Source organism: Triturus cristatus, chromosome 10, assembly GCF_964204655.1.
Source record: "Triturus cristatus chromosome 10, aTriCri1.1, whole genome shotgun sequence".
Classification (NCBI taxonomy): Eukaryota; Metazoa; Chordata; class Amphibia; order Caudata; family Salamandridae; genus Triturus; species Triturus cristatus.
The window spans coordinates 1,022,798,235-1,022,815,839 of NC_140593.1; the positions used below are offsets into that span (position 1 = coordinate 1,022,798,235).

A 17,605-nucleotide genomic window follows, 5' to 3' on the forward strand; every position below is an offset into this window, starting at 1 on the left:
TAATGGATAAAGAAGTTTGAGGGACATGTGTAGAGTTTATGGTTTCTAATAAGGTGGCAGCTGTGAGCAGCTCCGCAGGTCTCCTTTACATAGCCCACTTAGCTGGTGACTGCACTGGCTTTTCCATTTTGAGATATCTTGACTAAAGTTTATGGTCAACCGCAGGTTGGATGAGCCGGGGTTGGAAAGGTATGATGTGTCCAGGCCCCTCATGCGCACCTTTTGCTAGCATCTGTGGCCCCATGCCAGAATTCTATTTGAGATGGATTGTATCTGCTTCGAGCACAGCATCAAGAATCACGAAGGATGTGAATACCATTTTCTATAGATAAAGGGCTGCCTTTCTGCTGGACTGCTCATGTTGGTGATGGTTGATATCTACTAGTGAAACACAAGTAGGATAAATCACCATTAACTTTGAAAAATCTCAAGATTTCATTGCAATGAAGTTCTGCGTTGAGGGGACAGTTCCATAATCCATAGTAAAAGTTTTTCTTTCTCCCCAATTTAAAGGCTAATTGTCTACCTACTCCCTCCAGTCCAAACCATCACTAACGTCCTGCTGCTGAGCATAACAAAACATCTGTTCCACCACTGAGCTGGTGTTGCATCAAACCTGGACACCATTTTAATACTTTATTATTTGTGTAGTGCTTCAAACACTTGACTAGGTCGCAAAGTGCTATGGTTTGCATATGATTTCTGAGCACTATTTCAGGTGCATGACAGAAAAGGGTGTTGGCTGTAGTCTGACCTGCATGCATGGTGTAGGGTGTGTTGTCAAGTGTTGCATAGTAAGTGACAATTCATGGAGTTTGACAATTACAATCTTTAGAGTGCTCTGTATCATGGTAATATACTACGCAGTCATCCAGAAGCAACAAGAGCCAAGGACCTGGTAGCATACTAAAGATGATTAAATATATTTCTGGCAAGTCCCTCATTTCTTCTAAGAATGAAACTATCAACGTTTTGGAAAGATAGACTCAGATATTCAGTGAATAATTCTAGCTGGAATAAATCAATAAAACTAGTTAAGATATTGCTTCATGAGGCAAATGACAGAAAGCCATATCGTGTGTGATTGATATTCCACACTTCTCATCATTCGAGATGTAGCAGCTTCAAAGAAACAATTGGCACATATGTTGCCCGATTTCTCTAAAATTCGAATATTTTAGCATGAGGTGTGCAGGGACCAAAGTCAACACACTGACAGGAAACACTATATTTGCCTCTGTTCCAGTGTTTCTGACCAGCACATGTGTTTCCTTCTTCACCTTGATGATCTGCAAGTCCTCGGATGGTATCCCCTTCAAGTAATGCAACTCAACAATAAGTGACCGCAGCCATTACCTCCTTGACAGCATATGATAATAGTGACAGTTGACCAGAAGGTTTCAGAGTTCAGGGGAATAAGCTGTACCCAACTACTTTTTGTTTGTGTCTTACATGCATGGGTGTACATCTCAGGTGTGCATGATGTACTCTCTTAGGAGAGTGTGATGGCAGTTCAAAATGGTGGTTCTGCTCCATGCTGCCTTGTGTATTTGATACCCCTTAAGTATTTTCATCTTGCAGTGCTCTCAAGCCAGCATGAAGTGCAGAGGAACTCTAAATATGTGTTCTATTTAACCACAGCGCTGGTGGAGGACAAAGGTCTCTGCCTCTAGATTTGCTCAACATTAAGATCCTCCTGCCTTGGCATGCCTGCACTGTGTCTCGGCAAATACACATCCCAGCTGCCTTACCCTTTATCCTGATCTGGCTCAAGTCTGGAGACAGGGAAGCAAGTCTAAGGAAGCCTGGCCTTTTTTTCCTGGATAACACAACTCTGACCATTCGGTGACCATTCCTCAGCTCCAATGGAGAAATATCAGGAAAAGGTGGCCTGCACCGATTAGTTATAGAATGGCAAGTGGAATTTTGCAGCAAAGAAAGACCAAATTGTGCAGCATACTAAATTATACAGCAAGAAAGGGCAAATTCTGCAGCACAATGCAGCACACCCTACAGCAGTATTATTGCACATTTGTGACATTTTAACACAGATTAATGCTGCCTTCCAAACATTTAACCTTATCAGTACCAGCTTTACACCTTTCTACAGGAATGAGCAGTTAACAGGTGAACGGTTAACCATGGCAAGAGGTCTGCCTGTGCACCCCACCACAAGCGGCACTTTTTTAAATGAACCAATTAATGTCTGATCTCTGAGCTAAGCACAAACATTATTGATGAAATCTACAAATTATGCAGCAGAATGTGGATTATGTAGCAAGAGTGGTAAACCTATAACTGTGCAGAAAATGCTGCGGCTGAAGAATCACATACTTTCAGTATCCCTGGTGATAGGAATGGATTTGTGAATACGTAATCCTTTGATTGACTCTGGCTGCCACACTGCTCCCCTAAACTCAATAATACTAGGTCCTCGTAAAACACTGGGAAAGATGATGGAAAATAACTAGACTCGTTATTTCACCCGATTGGATATAGCCAGACCAATCGGGGGTTTTCCCTGGCATAAGTACCATCACACCTGCTAAACAATCTCACAGTAGATTCTCAGCTGCCAAACATACTTTCCATCGACATGAAGAAAGCTTTTGACAGGCCGCGTTGAGAGTTCGTATTCAGTCCAGGAAAAATTGTCTTGATAAATAGGCAAATCACCTAGATGAATTTATTGCACCTGTAGCCCATGGCCTGGGTTCGTAATGGTTGGATTATAGTTGTCCATCGGTGAGTGCTAAGGGGAACACACCAGGCTTACATCAAGCCCCCTCTTGTTTGTGTTAGCATCAGAAACTCTGGCTGCACATGTGTGCAGGGAGGGTCCCACTAGGGTGAAATTACTAGATGCACATGCTCCTGCAATTTCAAAACATTCAACAAGGTTCTGGTAAATCTGTGAGATGCTTCCACTGATCTCTAACGTCACAGACAGTGGAGAACATTTTGAGAACTAGCTTGTCTGCTAATGAACAGAGTGAAAGCCTGCCTGATCCCATTGTGCCCAGTTAATCAAATGAACGCCAAAGGTATCTCCATAGTGTCTCCTACATGACAAACAAACATTCAGGTACATGAGGGTTCACGTTTATCGCGAAATCCCAATGATCATAGATTGGAACGCAGACAAGGCACTTACTGTTACCCGACAGACTCATTCTGGACAAGATTATCCCTCTCAAGTCAGTAGAATAGCACTATCAAAGACGGCACTAATGCTGAACATTTAACACTCCAATGATACTCCCCAAACAAATTTTCTAGTCTCTCTATTCGTTACTGATTGGCCTTGTATCTGGAAGTAGCAAGAAGAGTACTCCTTCAAAAACCTCCATTATCCATGCCAGATGGTGGTCTGGGAGACAATGATCATGAATGCTAGTACCCGTCAGTGCAACTGCAGAGGGTATCTTGATGGTACACAAACCCGGGGGCAGAAGAACCTTGCTTACTGAAAGGTTGAGCAAGTGATCTGATATTTCTAGAACGTGATAGCACTAAAAAAACATAATAAATACTGCAGGCCATTGCTGAAAGTGCTGCCTCACATGGACAAAAAACAAAAGAACTTATGAACCAAGCTTACTGTGGTCTTCCAAATTTACGGAACTGGCAAAAAATCACCAAGGCCACGATACGGAGCACAGCAGGAATTAAAACAGTGAAAGATTTCTTCCAGGGTGGCATACTGCACACTTTTGACAGCCTTGGGCAATCATGCTCCTTATCCTGCAGGTCAATTTTTAGCATATGAGCCAGAATGATTTATCAGACTTTGGGCTGCAATGACGCACAATACCAGAAATACAAAGTGCTGCGTACAGATGTTAATTTAGATAAGGCACGAAAAGGCAGTTTTGCAATATATGGGTTCTTTCAAGAAATTACATGATTGATACTTGACTCAACAGACACACTTAAGCAGAAGTCCTGAAAAGAGAACGGATAGGCTTGGAGTGGGTATACGTCCTTATATTTCCAATTAGGGTATCTAGAGACACTTGGTTCAAATCTATACAACACAATGACCTACACAGAAAAAACACAGCAGCGGTAAAACTAAATATTTTGCAGCAGTGAGGACAAATATATTTTTGATGTATTCTTGTATCCCAGAATAATGGAACACAGACACAGAACAGTTTAAAAAACAACTCACAGAGGAATGCAACAAATGCACACACTTGGCCGGAGGATCAGAAAAGGAAAATGGAATGCAGATTTGTTGAATTGATTCTCATCCTGACAAAAAGATGGACAGCCATGCCGTGGAAGTCCTTGCGTGCCCCACAATTCAACACATGGAGGAGTGAGCTACTGAAATAGGAAGCAGCAAAAACTACATCTAATTCTAACTAACTGAAAGGTACACATGGGGCACAACTGTCCCTGCGTGGGACACTATTCTATCTAACGCAATAGTAAAGTATGACAATAAACCACCTAAGACTAAAGACAGTTCAGGCTCTATTACCCTCTTGTCACATGCTTCATTTAAAAACACCTCTGAAGACACCTCTCAATGTAGTTATTGAAATAACAAATTTCAATAGATGGTGTCACATCAAAAACAAAGTCCAACTGTTCACAATTTGGGAACCAACCTGTCCCACTATGCAAACAATTGTGTGTAGGGAGATGCCTCTCTATATAGTGTACCAAAATGAAGTGCAGTGTGTATCCCTTACTAGTGTACAGGGGCTTGCTTTAACAAACTCAAGGTGCTCGATTTGTGGTAGTGTCGTCGAGCAACGTTAGGCTTATCAGAGGGGAGTGTTAGGCATCACACACAGTCAATAAATGAGACACACACACTCAATAAGGAAATCTAAGATTGATTTGTAAAAATAACACAGATTTTTATATCATTTAAGACACCGAGATCTTTGGGATCAGGTAAGTCTTTTTGTGTTAGCCATTTTCAGAAACAGAGAGAATACAGCATGAGCCTTAAACGAGGTAATGTTATCCTATAGAAGTAACATAAACTGCATAGGGTCACTTGCAAACAACTTGCAGGACTGTTCTTCTGGACTTAAGATAAGTAATAAGCCAAGGTCCAAGAGAGCGCCAAAAGTTCAAGTTTACCTACACTGGGTTGTCCGGGTGCAGAAGTGCTTTTCATGGTCGTAACCTCAAATGCTACACAATGAAGTCAACGGGGAACAGTACCTGGAAAGAAAGACTGCAAGTGGGGACCAGTCTGGCAGAAGCCAAAGTGGAACTCAGCTCTTGAGGGTCTCAGGACCACAGAGACACTGTCGGTTTCAATGGACTCTGGCTGCGGGACTTGGGTGCATAGGTGTTTTGTCCACCGGGTCAGCGAGTTTGAGGCTCTCAAAGTTCTTGGTGCACCTGCAGAAGAGGGAAAAGATACACAACAAGACTATTTCTGGCATGGAGCTGGCCTCTATCGAAGTCCCTCGGCGTGCAGGTATGTTTTGGCAGTGTTCAGACTGAACACAAATAAGCCTTGGTGCTTGTAACAGGGTCCGGTACCACAGGTATTGGTACAGGGAGCCTCCGGGTGGATCAGTGTCTCAAAGTCTGGATGGATCGACAGGGACTGACCTCCTGGACACACTGTGACCTCCTCCTGGGCTGCTGCTGCGTTGGTGAACCCAGCGGCCAGCAGATCAGTGGACCAGACTGAGTGGCTCCTACACTTCAAGGAAGATGCTGGCTGGTTGGCGAAGTGTTGGCAGCCCAACCGAGGTTTTGGGAGGATGCACAGCTGGAGGACGAGTCGGGTCTTTGCAATTGTCGGGACAGGAGCAGGGAGGCAAGGTTTGGAGCCAAGTCCACAGCTAGTCCACAGTTCTCACATTTTTTGTCCGCCTTCTTCTTTAGTTAGAAGAATCTGAGTTCCTAGTGTCAGGAGGCCACCTAAATCCTGAATTCAGGGGCGTTAAGTGGATTGAAGGTAGATGCCAATGGGCTGCAAGACCATGTCCCAGAGTTCCTAATTCTACCCAAGACTTTCGTGGAGGACATGAGGTAGCCCACTTTAGGTGTGTGACTAGCCAAATGGACCTTAGGGCAAGGGGTGGCATCTTCCACATATGGGGGAAGCTGGGGTTGCATATCAAAGACGGCAGGGGCTTTGAAGCCTCGGCCTGGATATGCTAAATCGCTGGTCATCCTGCTGGAGGGGGTGTGAACACCTTCCCATAAAGCAGGAATTGTTTTTGGCCTCCGAGAGCAGGGGCTCTCACCTGCAGGGGGTCAGAAACTTGTCTGTTGTGGAAGGCTGGATGATACCAGTTAGGCAGCACACTAGACACTGGTAGGTGTTTCAGGGGTCATCTCTAAGTGCACAATGGATGCATGTCATAGTAAATCTAGTACTGGCAACAGTACAGATTTATTAAGACAAGGTGTTTGAAACCAAACAACAGTATTTTCAGTGAAGCCCTCATGAAGCTGGGCAATCGTGATGACAAGTGCCCAGTGCATGTCCTAAGATGGCTTCCTTGAGCGCTTGCAATATCTAGTAATATAACCAGCCATCACAGAGGCTTATATGCTACTGCAGGTATGTCCTCACATTTACTATAATGCACCCGGCCTTAAGGCACCATGGCCTGCTGTAGGGGTGACTTACATATAGTACCGGCAGTGCACTTTGGCATAGTCGAGGGTGAGTGTGCCAGGTCATGTTTTCAGAATGGTTTGCACAATTTCCCATAGTCTGCATGTAATTTGTGTGTGGGTCCCTTAGGGTGGCGTAAGACATGCTGCAGCCTTTAGGGATCCTCTTTAGTACCTATGCCCTAGGTACTAAGGGCACCATTTACTAGAGACTTATGGGGGTGTTATAGGCCTTGCCAAATGGGTTGCAATTAGACTTCAACTTGTTTTACGGGAAAGAGCACTGGCACCGAAGTCTGGTTAGCAGGCCTCAGTGCCCTGTCAGAGTTGAAAACCAGCATCTAGTAGTTCAAAAGGGGGCAAAGGGGGGGGGGGGGACAACTACAACAAACTTTCAGTTTCCTACATTGTGCTTTAACAGGCAGTATCACCATTCAACACAGATGATGAGTAACAAGACAAAATAGACCTAAGATTGTTTATATTGCTTTCTTATTTTTCATTAGAAGGCACTAATTGCATATAATATTATGATTGCAACCTGAAACTGATTAGGCAGTGTTGCTCATTCAAGGGAGTAGCTAGAAAAATAAAACACACCTCACTTTGAACTGTACTTTCGACGAAAGTGAGAGAGCGAGCTAATCGTTGAGGCAAATGCTTTCCCCAAAGGAAACCTGAAATTTTTCTGTCCTTTCATCCTTCTTTGTCTTTATTTCACCTTTCCTTCTTTCTCCCATGCCTTACTTTAGTCGTTTCCATCTTAATGTCCTTTCTTCATTCTCTGCTCTGTTCTTTCTGTCCTTTATACATTCATCCATCCGTCCATCATTCCTTCCTTCTTGCATCTTTCGGTTTCATCTATCTATTATGCTCCCAGCCCTGCTTCCCTTCTTCTCAAGCTCTTATGTTCTGTGTGTTGCCTCTTCCCACACACAGCTCCAGGAATACTATTCTCTTGCAGTCATATTTGTAAGCTTCTGCTTGGAGGCCATCACTGATCAAAGTCAAGGAAACTGTGCACAAAAAATGTACAGGTTTAGATTAATCAGAAATGCTCACTGGCGCCCACGCCGCTAAAGGAGGGCGGGGGCACCCCAGTTCTCTGTGCCCTTTACTGATCAACCCAATAAAACTCTAAAGAGAGAAAAAGAGTGGGCCTTTCAGAACAAATTTTCTGTATTTGTCTGCACCTGCAAAGAAGCTTGACAGCACCAGCATAGAGGCCTACACAGGACCTGGTGGCTCCATGGTGCTTTCTCTCCACTAAGGCTGTGACTAAGCCAAAGTTATAGAGAGCCTCTGCTACTGCGGCCTGCTAGGTAGGGTGGAGCTGTACGGCCTTGCAGTGAGAGGAGCTGCCTGACCCGCAGAGCAAACTCAAAGCCCATCTGCCTTAATTTTTCATGGAGGCCATCACATGACCGTCAGCTGATCCTGTCCATGCAATCGTATACAATTGTAGGGGTTTCAATCAGCTAATTTCTGTGGGCTGGCTGCATTAAAAGCCGCACTGAAGAATCCAATTTGATTGCGACTGCTTCTCTGCATACGGTGAGATTGCTCTATATTAGCAAGAGTAAAGGCAGTCATCTTTCTAAAGCTGAGTTCTTCATAACATCACTTATGCTGCTACTCTTTCCTTCCAGTCAGTCTCCCGTGCATTCGAAAGTTGGCCACTTACAGGTATCTCTACACAACTTATGTTAAGTTTTAAGAAAGCTTATAAGGCGCTGCTGCTACCCACTCTGGGTTTCCAGGCGCTAGGGTCAGTGAGGAGGGCATGTCAAGGGCTTCCTGCCCAGGTTGCTCCATACCTCCTAGTCTTCTCCTGTACAACACGTTATTATACTGCTTAATTTGCAAGACTAAACGTATTTGCAGGAACTTTATATCTTACTGAGCTATCATTTCAACATGCGCAGTTTAAGGTTTAAAATGACTGATTGCTACACTGTAGAGTGGCAATGCTGGCAGCTGGGATGGTGAAGCTACTGAAAAGGAAAATAGACAAGCAAGGAAAACAAGATACAGACCTCACCCATGCATTGGGAAACCTGGCTACCATTTTAGAACTTTATGGACTTTTTATCCCCTCACAGGGACCTTGAATGTAAATGATTGCAGTCCGGTCCCCAGCAGAGTTTATTAAACTGGTTTTAAAAGATTTTCTCAGTTTATTAATTGAGAAAATGTCTAATTTATGTAACAAAGGCTTAATTTTGCAACCTTCGAAGGATGTTAGGAATGCAAATGGAAGTACTGAGGAAACATACACCACTGGAATATACGACTACTTAAAATGAACAATTGCAAATCTCTTGCTTAGAGTGAATGGAGCAAATAAGTTTGGATTGCACACAATGTGTTTTTCTTAAATATCTTGTTTTTGTGATATATATATATATATATATATATATATATATACATACATACACACACACTTATAATTTAAGTTTGTTAATGAAAGTAAACTTTATAAAAATCTTATACGTTTCTCACATTGCATCTATGTAAATTGCTTGCAATTATTCGCTCTATTTTATGCATTTCCTCAGTGTTTCTATATTTAGGGTCCACCCCCTCTCGTGTCTGACAAGGAACCCATCCAATATCCTGTTTTGCAGGATTGCCTAAGCACATCCCCTGACAGATGAGTCTACTGCTGTAGTACTGCAAGAGTAGAGGTACGCACTAAGACGGATCACAGCAATACACAATCTCCTCAACAGTGGCCATGTAGTCAGGAACATTGCACTGTTTTACACATTAAAGCAAAAAACACTGCCTGATGTGAGAACTCAAGCTGCACTGTGACGTGAGGGCAAACACCATGCTAATGGTACAATCACTAATCTCTAAAGGTTATGATGACATTTGCATTCTTCAGACTAAGACCAATGAGAAGTAAAAAGGACGGTTCATTTGCATTTTTTTTAGCGTTCCAGAGTACTATTTCTTTGCAATGACGTAAGCACGGAGAGAGAGCAAAGGTGGTCTCTGGAAAGATCAATGCAACAAGGTCCTCAATTACAGGTCTAAATAGAACAAACTAATGAGGACATCTCACTTTTGAGGCTGTGTGGCAGGGTGAAGGGACGGCCAATGTGTCTTCTTGCAAACGTACAGGAACAAAGCCACCTGCCCAGGAGGTTACAGGTAACACACGCTTTAACCAAGCAATGGTAGAACAGGTGAAAATGGATCGCACAACACAGGCAAGAGACAGCGTGCTTGAAATGGGAAAAATGCAGAAAGGGGGAGGTTGCAGGGAAATGCAAAGAGGCAAACATTCTGTGAAATTTGCAACAGTCACGGCGAATACCTAGCCTTAGCCTTCTTAAAATATAATGACAAAATAAGGCTTTGAAACCCATTAATCAACCAGGGCCTAATTCAGTGTGTCACGCATTCAGCATGAGCTTCGCGGAACAAGAACAGGGGCCTTAGGAAGATGCTGCTGAGACTTTCCGCAAAACATATAGAACATTCTAATCCATGTCTTCGGGCAATGATATGGATGTTCTTTTGAGCTACACTGTGAAACAATTCCCATGATGTTTTGCTATCAATGAATGCAAAGCCATACCTCTATTTAAGAAGCACGCCCACACTGTGACGAATGGGCAATCACTACTATTCTCAAGAGCTGAATCAAGTCTGGCAGAAATTCTACAACCAATATTCATAACATAAACGTGCATACAATGGATAACTGTGAAGGGTCAGTTGCATGTTTACTTGTATTATACAAAAAGACGCTGGCACGATGTGAAGCGCAAATACCCAGTGTATACAATATTACCCTTAGTTAGACATGCCAGGTATCACAGGGCGCGGACCCTAAAAAGCAGCAATTTCAAAGTTCTGCCTATAAACTACACTGGTCTCTCACTAAGTGTGAAATGATAGACCCAAGTTCACACATTTGCATTACTTGATTTGTTCTTTAGAGTTTGTTACTTGCTGTATGAATCTATGGGTTTTTTCACAGCCTGTCGAATTCATCTTTTTTCAACCATTTGTAGGATGCACAATGCTAGAGCTCTTTGAGCTTTAATACGTGTGTGGAACATGAAAAACTCACAACTCGACATGAATAAGAGAGCAGGCAGAGTGTTTTTGAGCAAGTCCTCTAAAATCCCTTTGAGATATCCAGCTGCTATGCAAATATCAAATTCAATAAAAACCACCTAAAGTAGAAAAAAAGGTTTCAGTTTAAAAAAAAAGAAAAAAATCTCATAAGTAAGCAATCCTAGAAATGTTCTATGCCGGAAAACACTTCTCCTCATGTGTAATGGTAAGCATAGATCAACGCATATTTGAGCAGTGGCAGGCCAGAGGAAGTTTTTATGTATCAAAAATTAAAATGTTACTACAGGTGCTCTTGCTTGTTTAGCAGTACACAGATCATGCAACAGGGTATTAAGCCCCATCAGGTCTAGATGTGTCTGTCTGGAAGATAAGGACTATTCTGGCATGAACCCAGGGGCAAGTGAAAAGCATACAAAGAGGTAGTATGCCTGCCACACCGACTCCAACAGGAGCACATACATTGTGGCATAGGTTACTGCCTGCCTCACTTTCAAGCTCAGACCAAGGTGATGGTGGTCAGATGTGCAGTGGCGGCTTGCACAGATCAGGGGGGGGGTATATGATTCATCTAAGCATTTGGCGCTCAGACAGGCAGTGGGAGCCTGTGCATGTTCTCCACCCAGGCAGTGTATTACAGTCGGTGGTGAACATGCAAAGTGCACATGACTGTTTGGCCGGCCAAACTGTCATGTGCACAGACAGAGTACGCACACAACTCTGCCCTCCTGCCGTGTGAGCAGAGCAGCCCAGCCCAGCACCGTCCCGCCCTGCACACTGCTTCAGCAGGGAAAAATAAAATGATAATAACATCATGTTAGATTATTTTTCCTTTTGTACACTGCTGAAAAGCAGTGGGGGCGACGCACCTCCACCTTGGCGGAGGAGCCGCCACTAGAGATGTGTGGATCTGCAAACAGTTTTACAAGAGTTATCATTGCCATCATAGTTGCTAAATAGATCTGCCCTCTAGAAAAAGGTACTAAAACACATCTGCTTGAATATGTTAACAAGCAAGAGAAGAGTCTACACTCACATACAAGCCATGCAACTTAGAACGGGAGCCCATCAAGGAAATCCCTTGGCAAAAGGGTCCACTAACACCCCTCCATCAACTCTTGTTCACTCCTAGAACTGCTATCCAGACAGTGCAGTTAATTAAGAGTCCAATTCAGCCACCGCAAGTGACAATATTTCAAGCCCTTCCTGAACTCTCAAAGTCCAACATGATTTGAAGTTATTTGTACAATAATCATTCAACAATTGAGTTTTAAAGTCGTTTTTCAATACATCGTATAACAAACAGAAGTCATTATCATAAGATTATAACTATACTCGAACACCAAATTAAGCACAAAACTAGGACGTGTACAAAGGGCCATTTTGAGGTTCATAGTGCATGGAAGTGTGATAGGGGGGTGTAAATAAGATAAGCTGATTGGATTCAGGTAAATCTGGCAGATATGAGAATTAAAATGCCATATCTGGCATTCAGAATTAGAGATAATGAAGAAATGCACGAGGGGGAGCTGTGAGGTATGATGATGGATGGAATACATGCATATTATTGCTGCATGGTCTTGGTAAAAAGAAAAAACTGTTTTGTGGCATGAGGAATTAGAAACAGGAAAACAATGACCAGGAAAAAAGGGGTGTAGGTGTGCCAGGAGAAAGAGGGCAAGTACCTGAGAAACTCCATTTTATTCTGTAGCGAGACAGAGAGAGACAGAGAGAGAGAGAGAGAGAGAGAGAGAGAGCATGCGAGGGAGAGAGTGCGTGTGGGTGTATTAAGTGAATATGGATGTACGAATGGGGCGGAGTTAACTGAATGTTTTGAGTAATGGGGCATTACTGATGCTTGTGATATGTAGATTGTGGAATGCAGAGGTGAAATGCAGGGACATGACAATTTGCATGTTCGGCTGAGTAAAAGCCAACTCCCCACACACCAGACATCATTTCCAAGAGTTCTGAGCTAAAACATCATACACACCTTTGGTGTCTATCTGCAATTGAGGACATTTTCATAAGAAGTGTTACACAACTGAAACAACTTGAGGAACAAACATCGTAGGAGCTCAGAAGGCAGAAGAAACATGATAAAATATTTTTAAAAAGGTAACTTGCAGAGGGAAGGTGTGACATGAAATTCCTCAGTGACGACACTAGTGCAAGGACCAGACAGGATTCTTAGGTCGTGGGGAGATGTAGTGGTGCAGAAGACCCTACTATTATGAATTATTTGGGCAGGTGTGGAATTGCATGTGCAGGGTTGTTTCTTTTGTAAACTACATTTATTTTCAAATGTTATGGGGTTGTCCTCCTAAAAGTCAGTAGATACAAGTGAGTGAGCTCAAGAATAACATTTGCATGGAGGGAGATAAAAGGTGTGTCATACAGATAAAGAAACTTTGTTCCATACGTATAGCTAGATAATAAGAAGGTGACTGATTTTGTGGTTTATCTCCTGTGATCTAAACTTTGGTCAATGTTGCTTGTGGTTTGCAATTGTGTCAGGACTCTAGCTGCAGGTATGCAAGAGAGCTATCCAAGAGCAATGCTAACTATGAATATGAATACATATCTTTAAAAAACCTACATTAACAAGACGCAGTTAAATGTTCGGAGCAAGACAGAGGAACAATAATTGAAGTTAAGTTACACTAGGCTACATTCCTTGCCTACGTACCATTTTCCACATATGGGTGAAAGGGAAGAACCAGTGCAAGAATGACTCGGCCCCTAGTTGGCTCCAGTACGTTTCGGATTTCTTTCAATAAAGTCACAGGTCGATCGCAGCGATCGAGAAGATTCAAGCAGCTGATTACATCATATTGGAATCCTGTGTTCTGCCATTCGTCTATTTCAAGTACCCTAGAACAAAATCCAGAGAGTATTGTTTTTCATTAAGTAACATTTAAGTCACACATATAACACAAATGGAATCAAGTTAAAAAATTTCTTTTTAAAAACAGTATTCATTTAGGTCTACAAAAATATAACAAGGTATGTGAGGTCTGAATTCTAGAAAATGAAAGATAGGGACATTACATGCTCATGGATTAACCTTCGAGGTAGAAAAATTCAGAACTGGGGGATATCAAATCATTGTCGGAAGAGAAGTAAAGTATATTTGTAATGATTCTAGGAATTACCAAGCTCCTCATACAAATAGACCCCCAAAATCAGTGTTTAAAATGCAGATCTTTTGAACAATCAAGAGGAATAAAACACTAAGCAATAGGATCAGAAGCATACCAAAACAAAATGGCACAAGCTTCAGAATGGTTCTAAAACGCTATGTCAGCGTTTTTAACTTTTTGTCTTTTATGGACCCGACTGAGCCACCTTTAAAACCCACGCCCCCCCCCCCCCCATACTAGTTTACGATTTGTCCCTCAACAATACATACAAAAAAATACACGCTATATTAATTCGGCCCATGTACTTTCCTCTGCAACTGCAGGTTTAAATGTAAGAGTAACTACACACTGGAATAAGACACAGTTTGTATTCACAAATCTATAGGTAAACATGCAAAATGAGAGCTCTCAGCAGAAGTGGTGGGACCAGAGTAGTAACTGGATTGACATTGCTTCGGACAGACAAAGAGAAGCAAATGTGGTTAGAATGGAGAAAGCTTGCAGGGTCTTTGTCCCAATAGGTGACAATGACTGAATAAAAGCGAGAAGACCAGGTGTTCATTATACCAGACTACATGCTTAGTGGAAAGTGGTACTCTGTCTGTGGAAGTATTTCAGCTCAGCTAAAAAAGTGCAGCAAGGCCACTTTCCAATACAAGTGTAGGTGCTTGGAGTCTATAAGTGCCTGTAAGCAGGTAGGAGAATGTACAGCCTGGAAGTGCCTTTTGAGCAGTTTACCTGTGTATACATGCACAGATCACTGAGAGCTTAAAACACCTTCTCTCCAAATGTGCAGATGTGTATGGTTTTCAAAAAAATTATAAGCAATTCAAAACAACAGCGTAGCGCTAGTTCAAGTTGCGGCGTGTTTGAACATGAATAGTAGCTGTGCACATTCATGTATGTTTCATCCTGAACTACCAATCAGCGTCTGGCTAAAAAAAAATTTAGAATGCTTATTATTCTTTTTAAACATATTGTTATTCATCCTATCAATACATGCTTCAAATACGTATGGGAGGCAATAAACAATGCTTCAAGTAAGTATTATTATTTGTTGAGGAAACTCTTATCCTTGAAAGAAGGAACTATCTTTATAAAGTGATTTAGTTTTCAATGCTTATGATTATTCACAAAATAATGTTTAAAGCTTGTACGGGTCCACAGACCCACTGAATAGGAGCCGCAGACCCCCAGGGCTCCGAGGACCACAGGTTAAGAACCTCTGTATTAGGTTAATTTAGAAAGCGTTCTATGACAGAGTCTTATCCTATTTGTCAGATATAGAGTCCTCAGCAATCTAAGTAACATTAAGAGTCTCAGCTGTATAATAAAGGTAATGTTCCTCAATTGACTATAGGTTTCAAGAAAGACCTTTACTAATGTTTCCAGTCTAATGGGATATGTCTAACCTTTGTCAAGTATCCCAGTTGCCCTCAGTGCAATAGGTGGGGGGTCAATTCAGAGGGTTTAAAGCTAGGCAGTGGAAAAACGGTCTAAAATCCTCAAAACCTACCACCCAATAGAAGACTGTCCAACACAACACGATGTATTGTATGCAAAAGCAACTGGTCCCAAATTTGAAGATCGGGTCGTCAATTAACTCGAAAACCCGACTAATCGTCAGTGACTGGATGATGCCAAGTGCAGTTTTAGGACGACCACTTACAGTTTAAAATAGTCTCCGCAATAATGTTCCAACTTCAGGACTACTGGTACCCATGGTGTGCCAAATGTTAGGGGCCTGCATTAAATAAACAACTGGTTAGGCTTTAAATGTTTGAGGGTCACCAAATGGACCCATTTGTTCCCAATTGCAACTGTAGACCTGGGATGTAGGTGCAGGGTCTTTTAAACAGCAATATCTGTGGAGCTGTGAATGGGAGTCGGAAGAGTCAAACAAACCTCAGTCAACGGGGCACACTCAAATCACTGCTGGCTAAATGAAAAAATATTTGGACTGGAAATTGAGATCTAGAGTTCCTCAACTTCAAGAAATCGCTGGGAAGACTCAAAACTGGATGCTGTCCTTTGACGCTCCAAGCTTCAGGTGAAGTCATCTTGGTTTTGAACTCAGCCAACTAGTTGCACACTGTTGTAGTTCCAGGGAGATTCAAGTCACCCTGAATGCAGCTTTTGTCTTGTTCAAGGTCAGAAAGCTCCTTGAATCTTTACAGCAGTACAGCACTATTCTTTTCAGCAGGGTACAGAGCAGTAACAGTGGTTATCATCGATCTTCTACTTTGTCTGAAAGCGCTAGTCTGTAATATAGCACTATGAATTTACTAACCTGTCCCTGAGGGGATAAAGGGTTTTTAGGTGGAAAGAAACATCATGTTAATTTGCCAACAAAGGTGACATGGAGAGCAACCACCATCACACTGCACAACACAAAACCTACCTCATGCATAAAGACAGGACCAGAGATGAGGTTTTTACATGTAAGCATTTAACTCCATACTTTTCTACGGTAGGGATAAAATTCCTACTTAGAAAGTAAAAAGCTAATCTTCATTTCGGATGCACGTATAGTTTAACACAAATGTGGAGAAGCCTCGGTGGACTTGCAGGCTGCTGAGTGGAGGGCAAAAATAAATCAGACTGGCCAGAAAAAAACAAAAAAGGGAAGAATGGCACAGTTGTGCATATAGCTCAAGGACTTTCATCTGCACAGTCTACAAATCCAAAAAGTGGATTAAAATAAACACCTACAAGTAAGGCAATACTACTATCCATCCCTACATCACTCTGACACTTAGGTGACAAAGAACTATATAAATGGCTATTGTATATTTTGTTAGTGGTGAATGCTAAAGGTTGCCATGGTTTTTACTGAAAGTCAATCTGCATTACAGGAAGCAAACAAAAGAATAAGACCAATTTTCATTCATTTTCTGTTGTAAGTGATTCATTTGCTACTGCCTTTCAATAAGGTCTGAGAGGGATCATGTGATTTCCACCATTAAGAATGGGAGGCGTACTTCATTGCATAGGACTACGCATGAAGAGCTAAACAAATGCAGCCAGTGCTTAAAAGGTACTAGAGTTTAAGTGGCTGAGTCATCACATGAAAACGCTCACATAATGTGATTTGTGTCCCTTGAATGGAATACAAACTGGCCACAGTAAAGGATGCAGCTCTGAGAAGCATTTAATTCACAGTTTTGCTGATAGAGTTTGAGCAGTCCACAGCTGTTGGCTTGCAAGAAAAAACAGAGCAAGATGAAACAATGAAACAGAGCAAGACGAAAGATTACTCACCTCTGTGCCAAATCTTGCATTCTCAATTTACAAGATTGTATGTGTGAATTGTGAGCTTAAGTGGCTGATACACAATTGTGCACAACCTGTTATGTAGTGCGGTGAGGGAGTCAGGCATATTAGTCCACATGCATCATAATCGCCCAATCATCTATTAATGACTTGTGCATGCATCTTTCTCTGCTTGTATACAACTGTTAATGAGTAGACGTGATACTAAAAATATAAAGGCTGCTACACAAATCATACGTAGGCCTGGGTGAAATTTAAAAGTACATTCCCAAAGTTACCCTATTACACCACTTCTCATAAACCCACACCATTCGCAGTAAAAACTTTGACTGTGGGAAGCCGCATGAAAGGAGTTATAACTGTTGTACAGCATACTACAGGATTGGATTCGTCCAACTGGATGTGAAGAGTTCTTCTTTCACTGCTGTATTGGTATGAAGACTGTAGCTCAGCTCAATCTAAAATGTTCGGTTTTCAAAGTATTTCTGAAC

General features: G+C 42.1%; 1 protein-coding gene across 3 annotated transcripts in view; it reads right to left on the reverse strand.

The window, feature by feature from the left end:
* The window catches only part of METTL9 (methyltransferase 9, His-X-His N1(pi)-histidine), a 126,874-nt gene that overhangs the window by 37,060 nt on the left and 72,209 nt on the right, over positions 1–17,605 (reverse strand). For all 3 annotated transcript variants that reach the window (XM_085629032.1, XM_085629030.1, XM_085629031.1), the window contains exon 4: positions 13,388–13,572. In XM_085629032.1, coding sequence (XP_085485158.1) covers positions 13,388–13,572 — 185 coding nt within the window. The remainder of the gene's footprint in view (positions 1–13,387; positions 13,573–17,605) is intronic.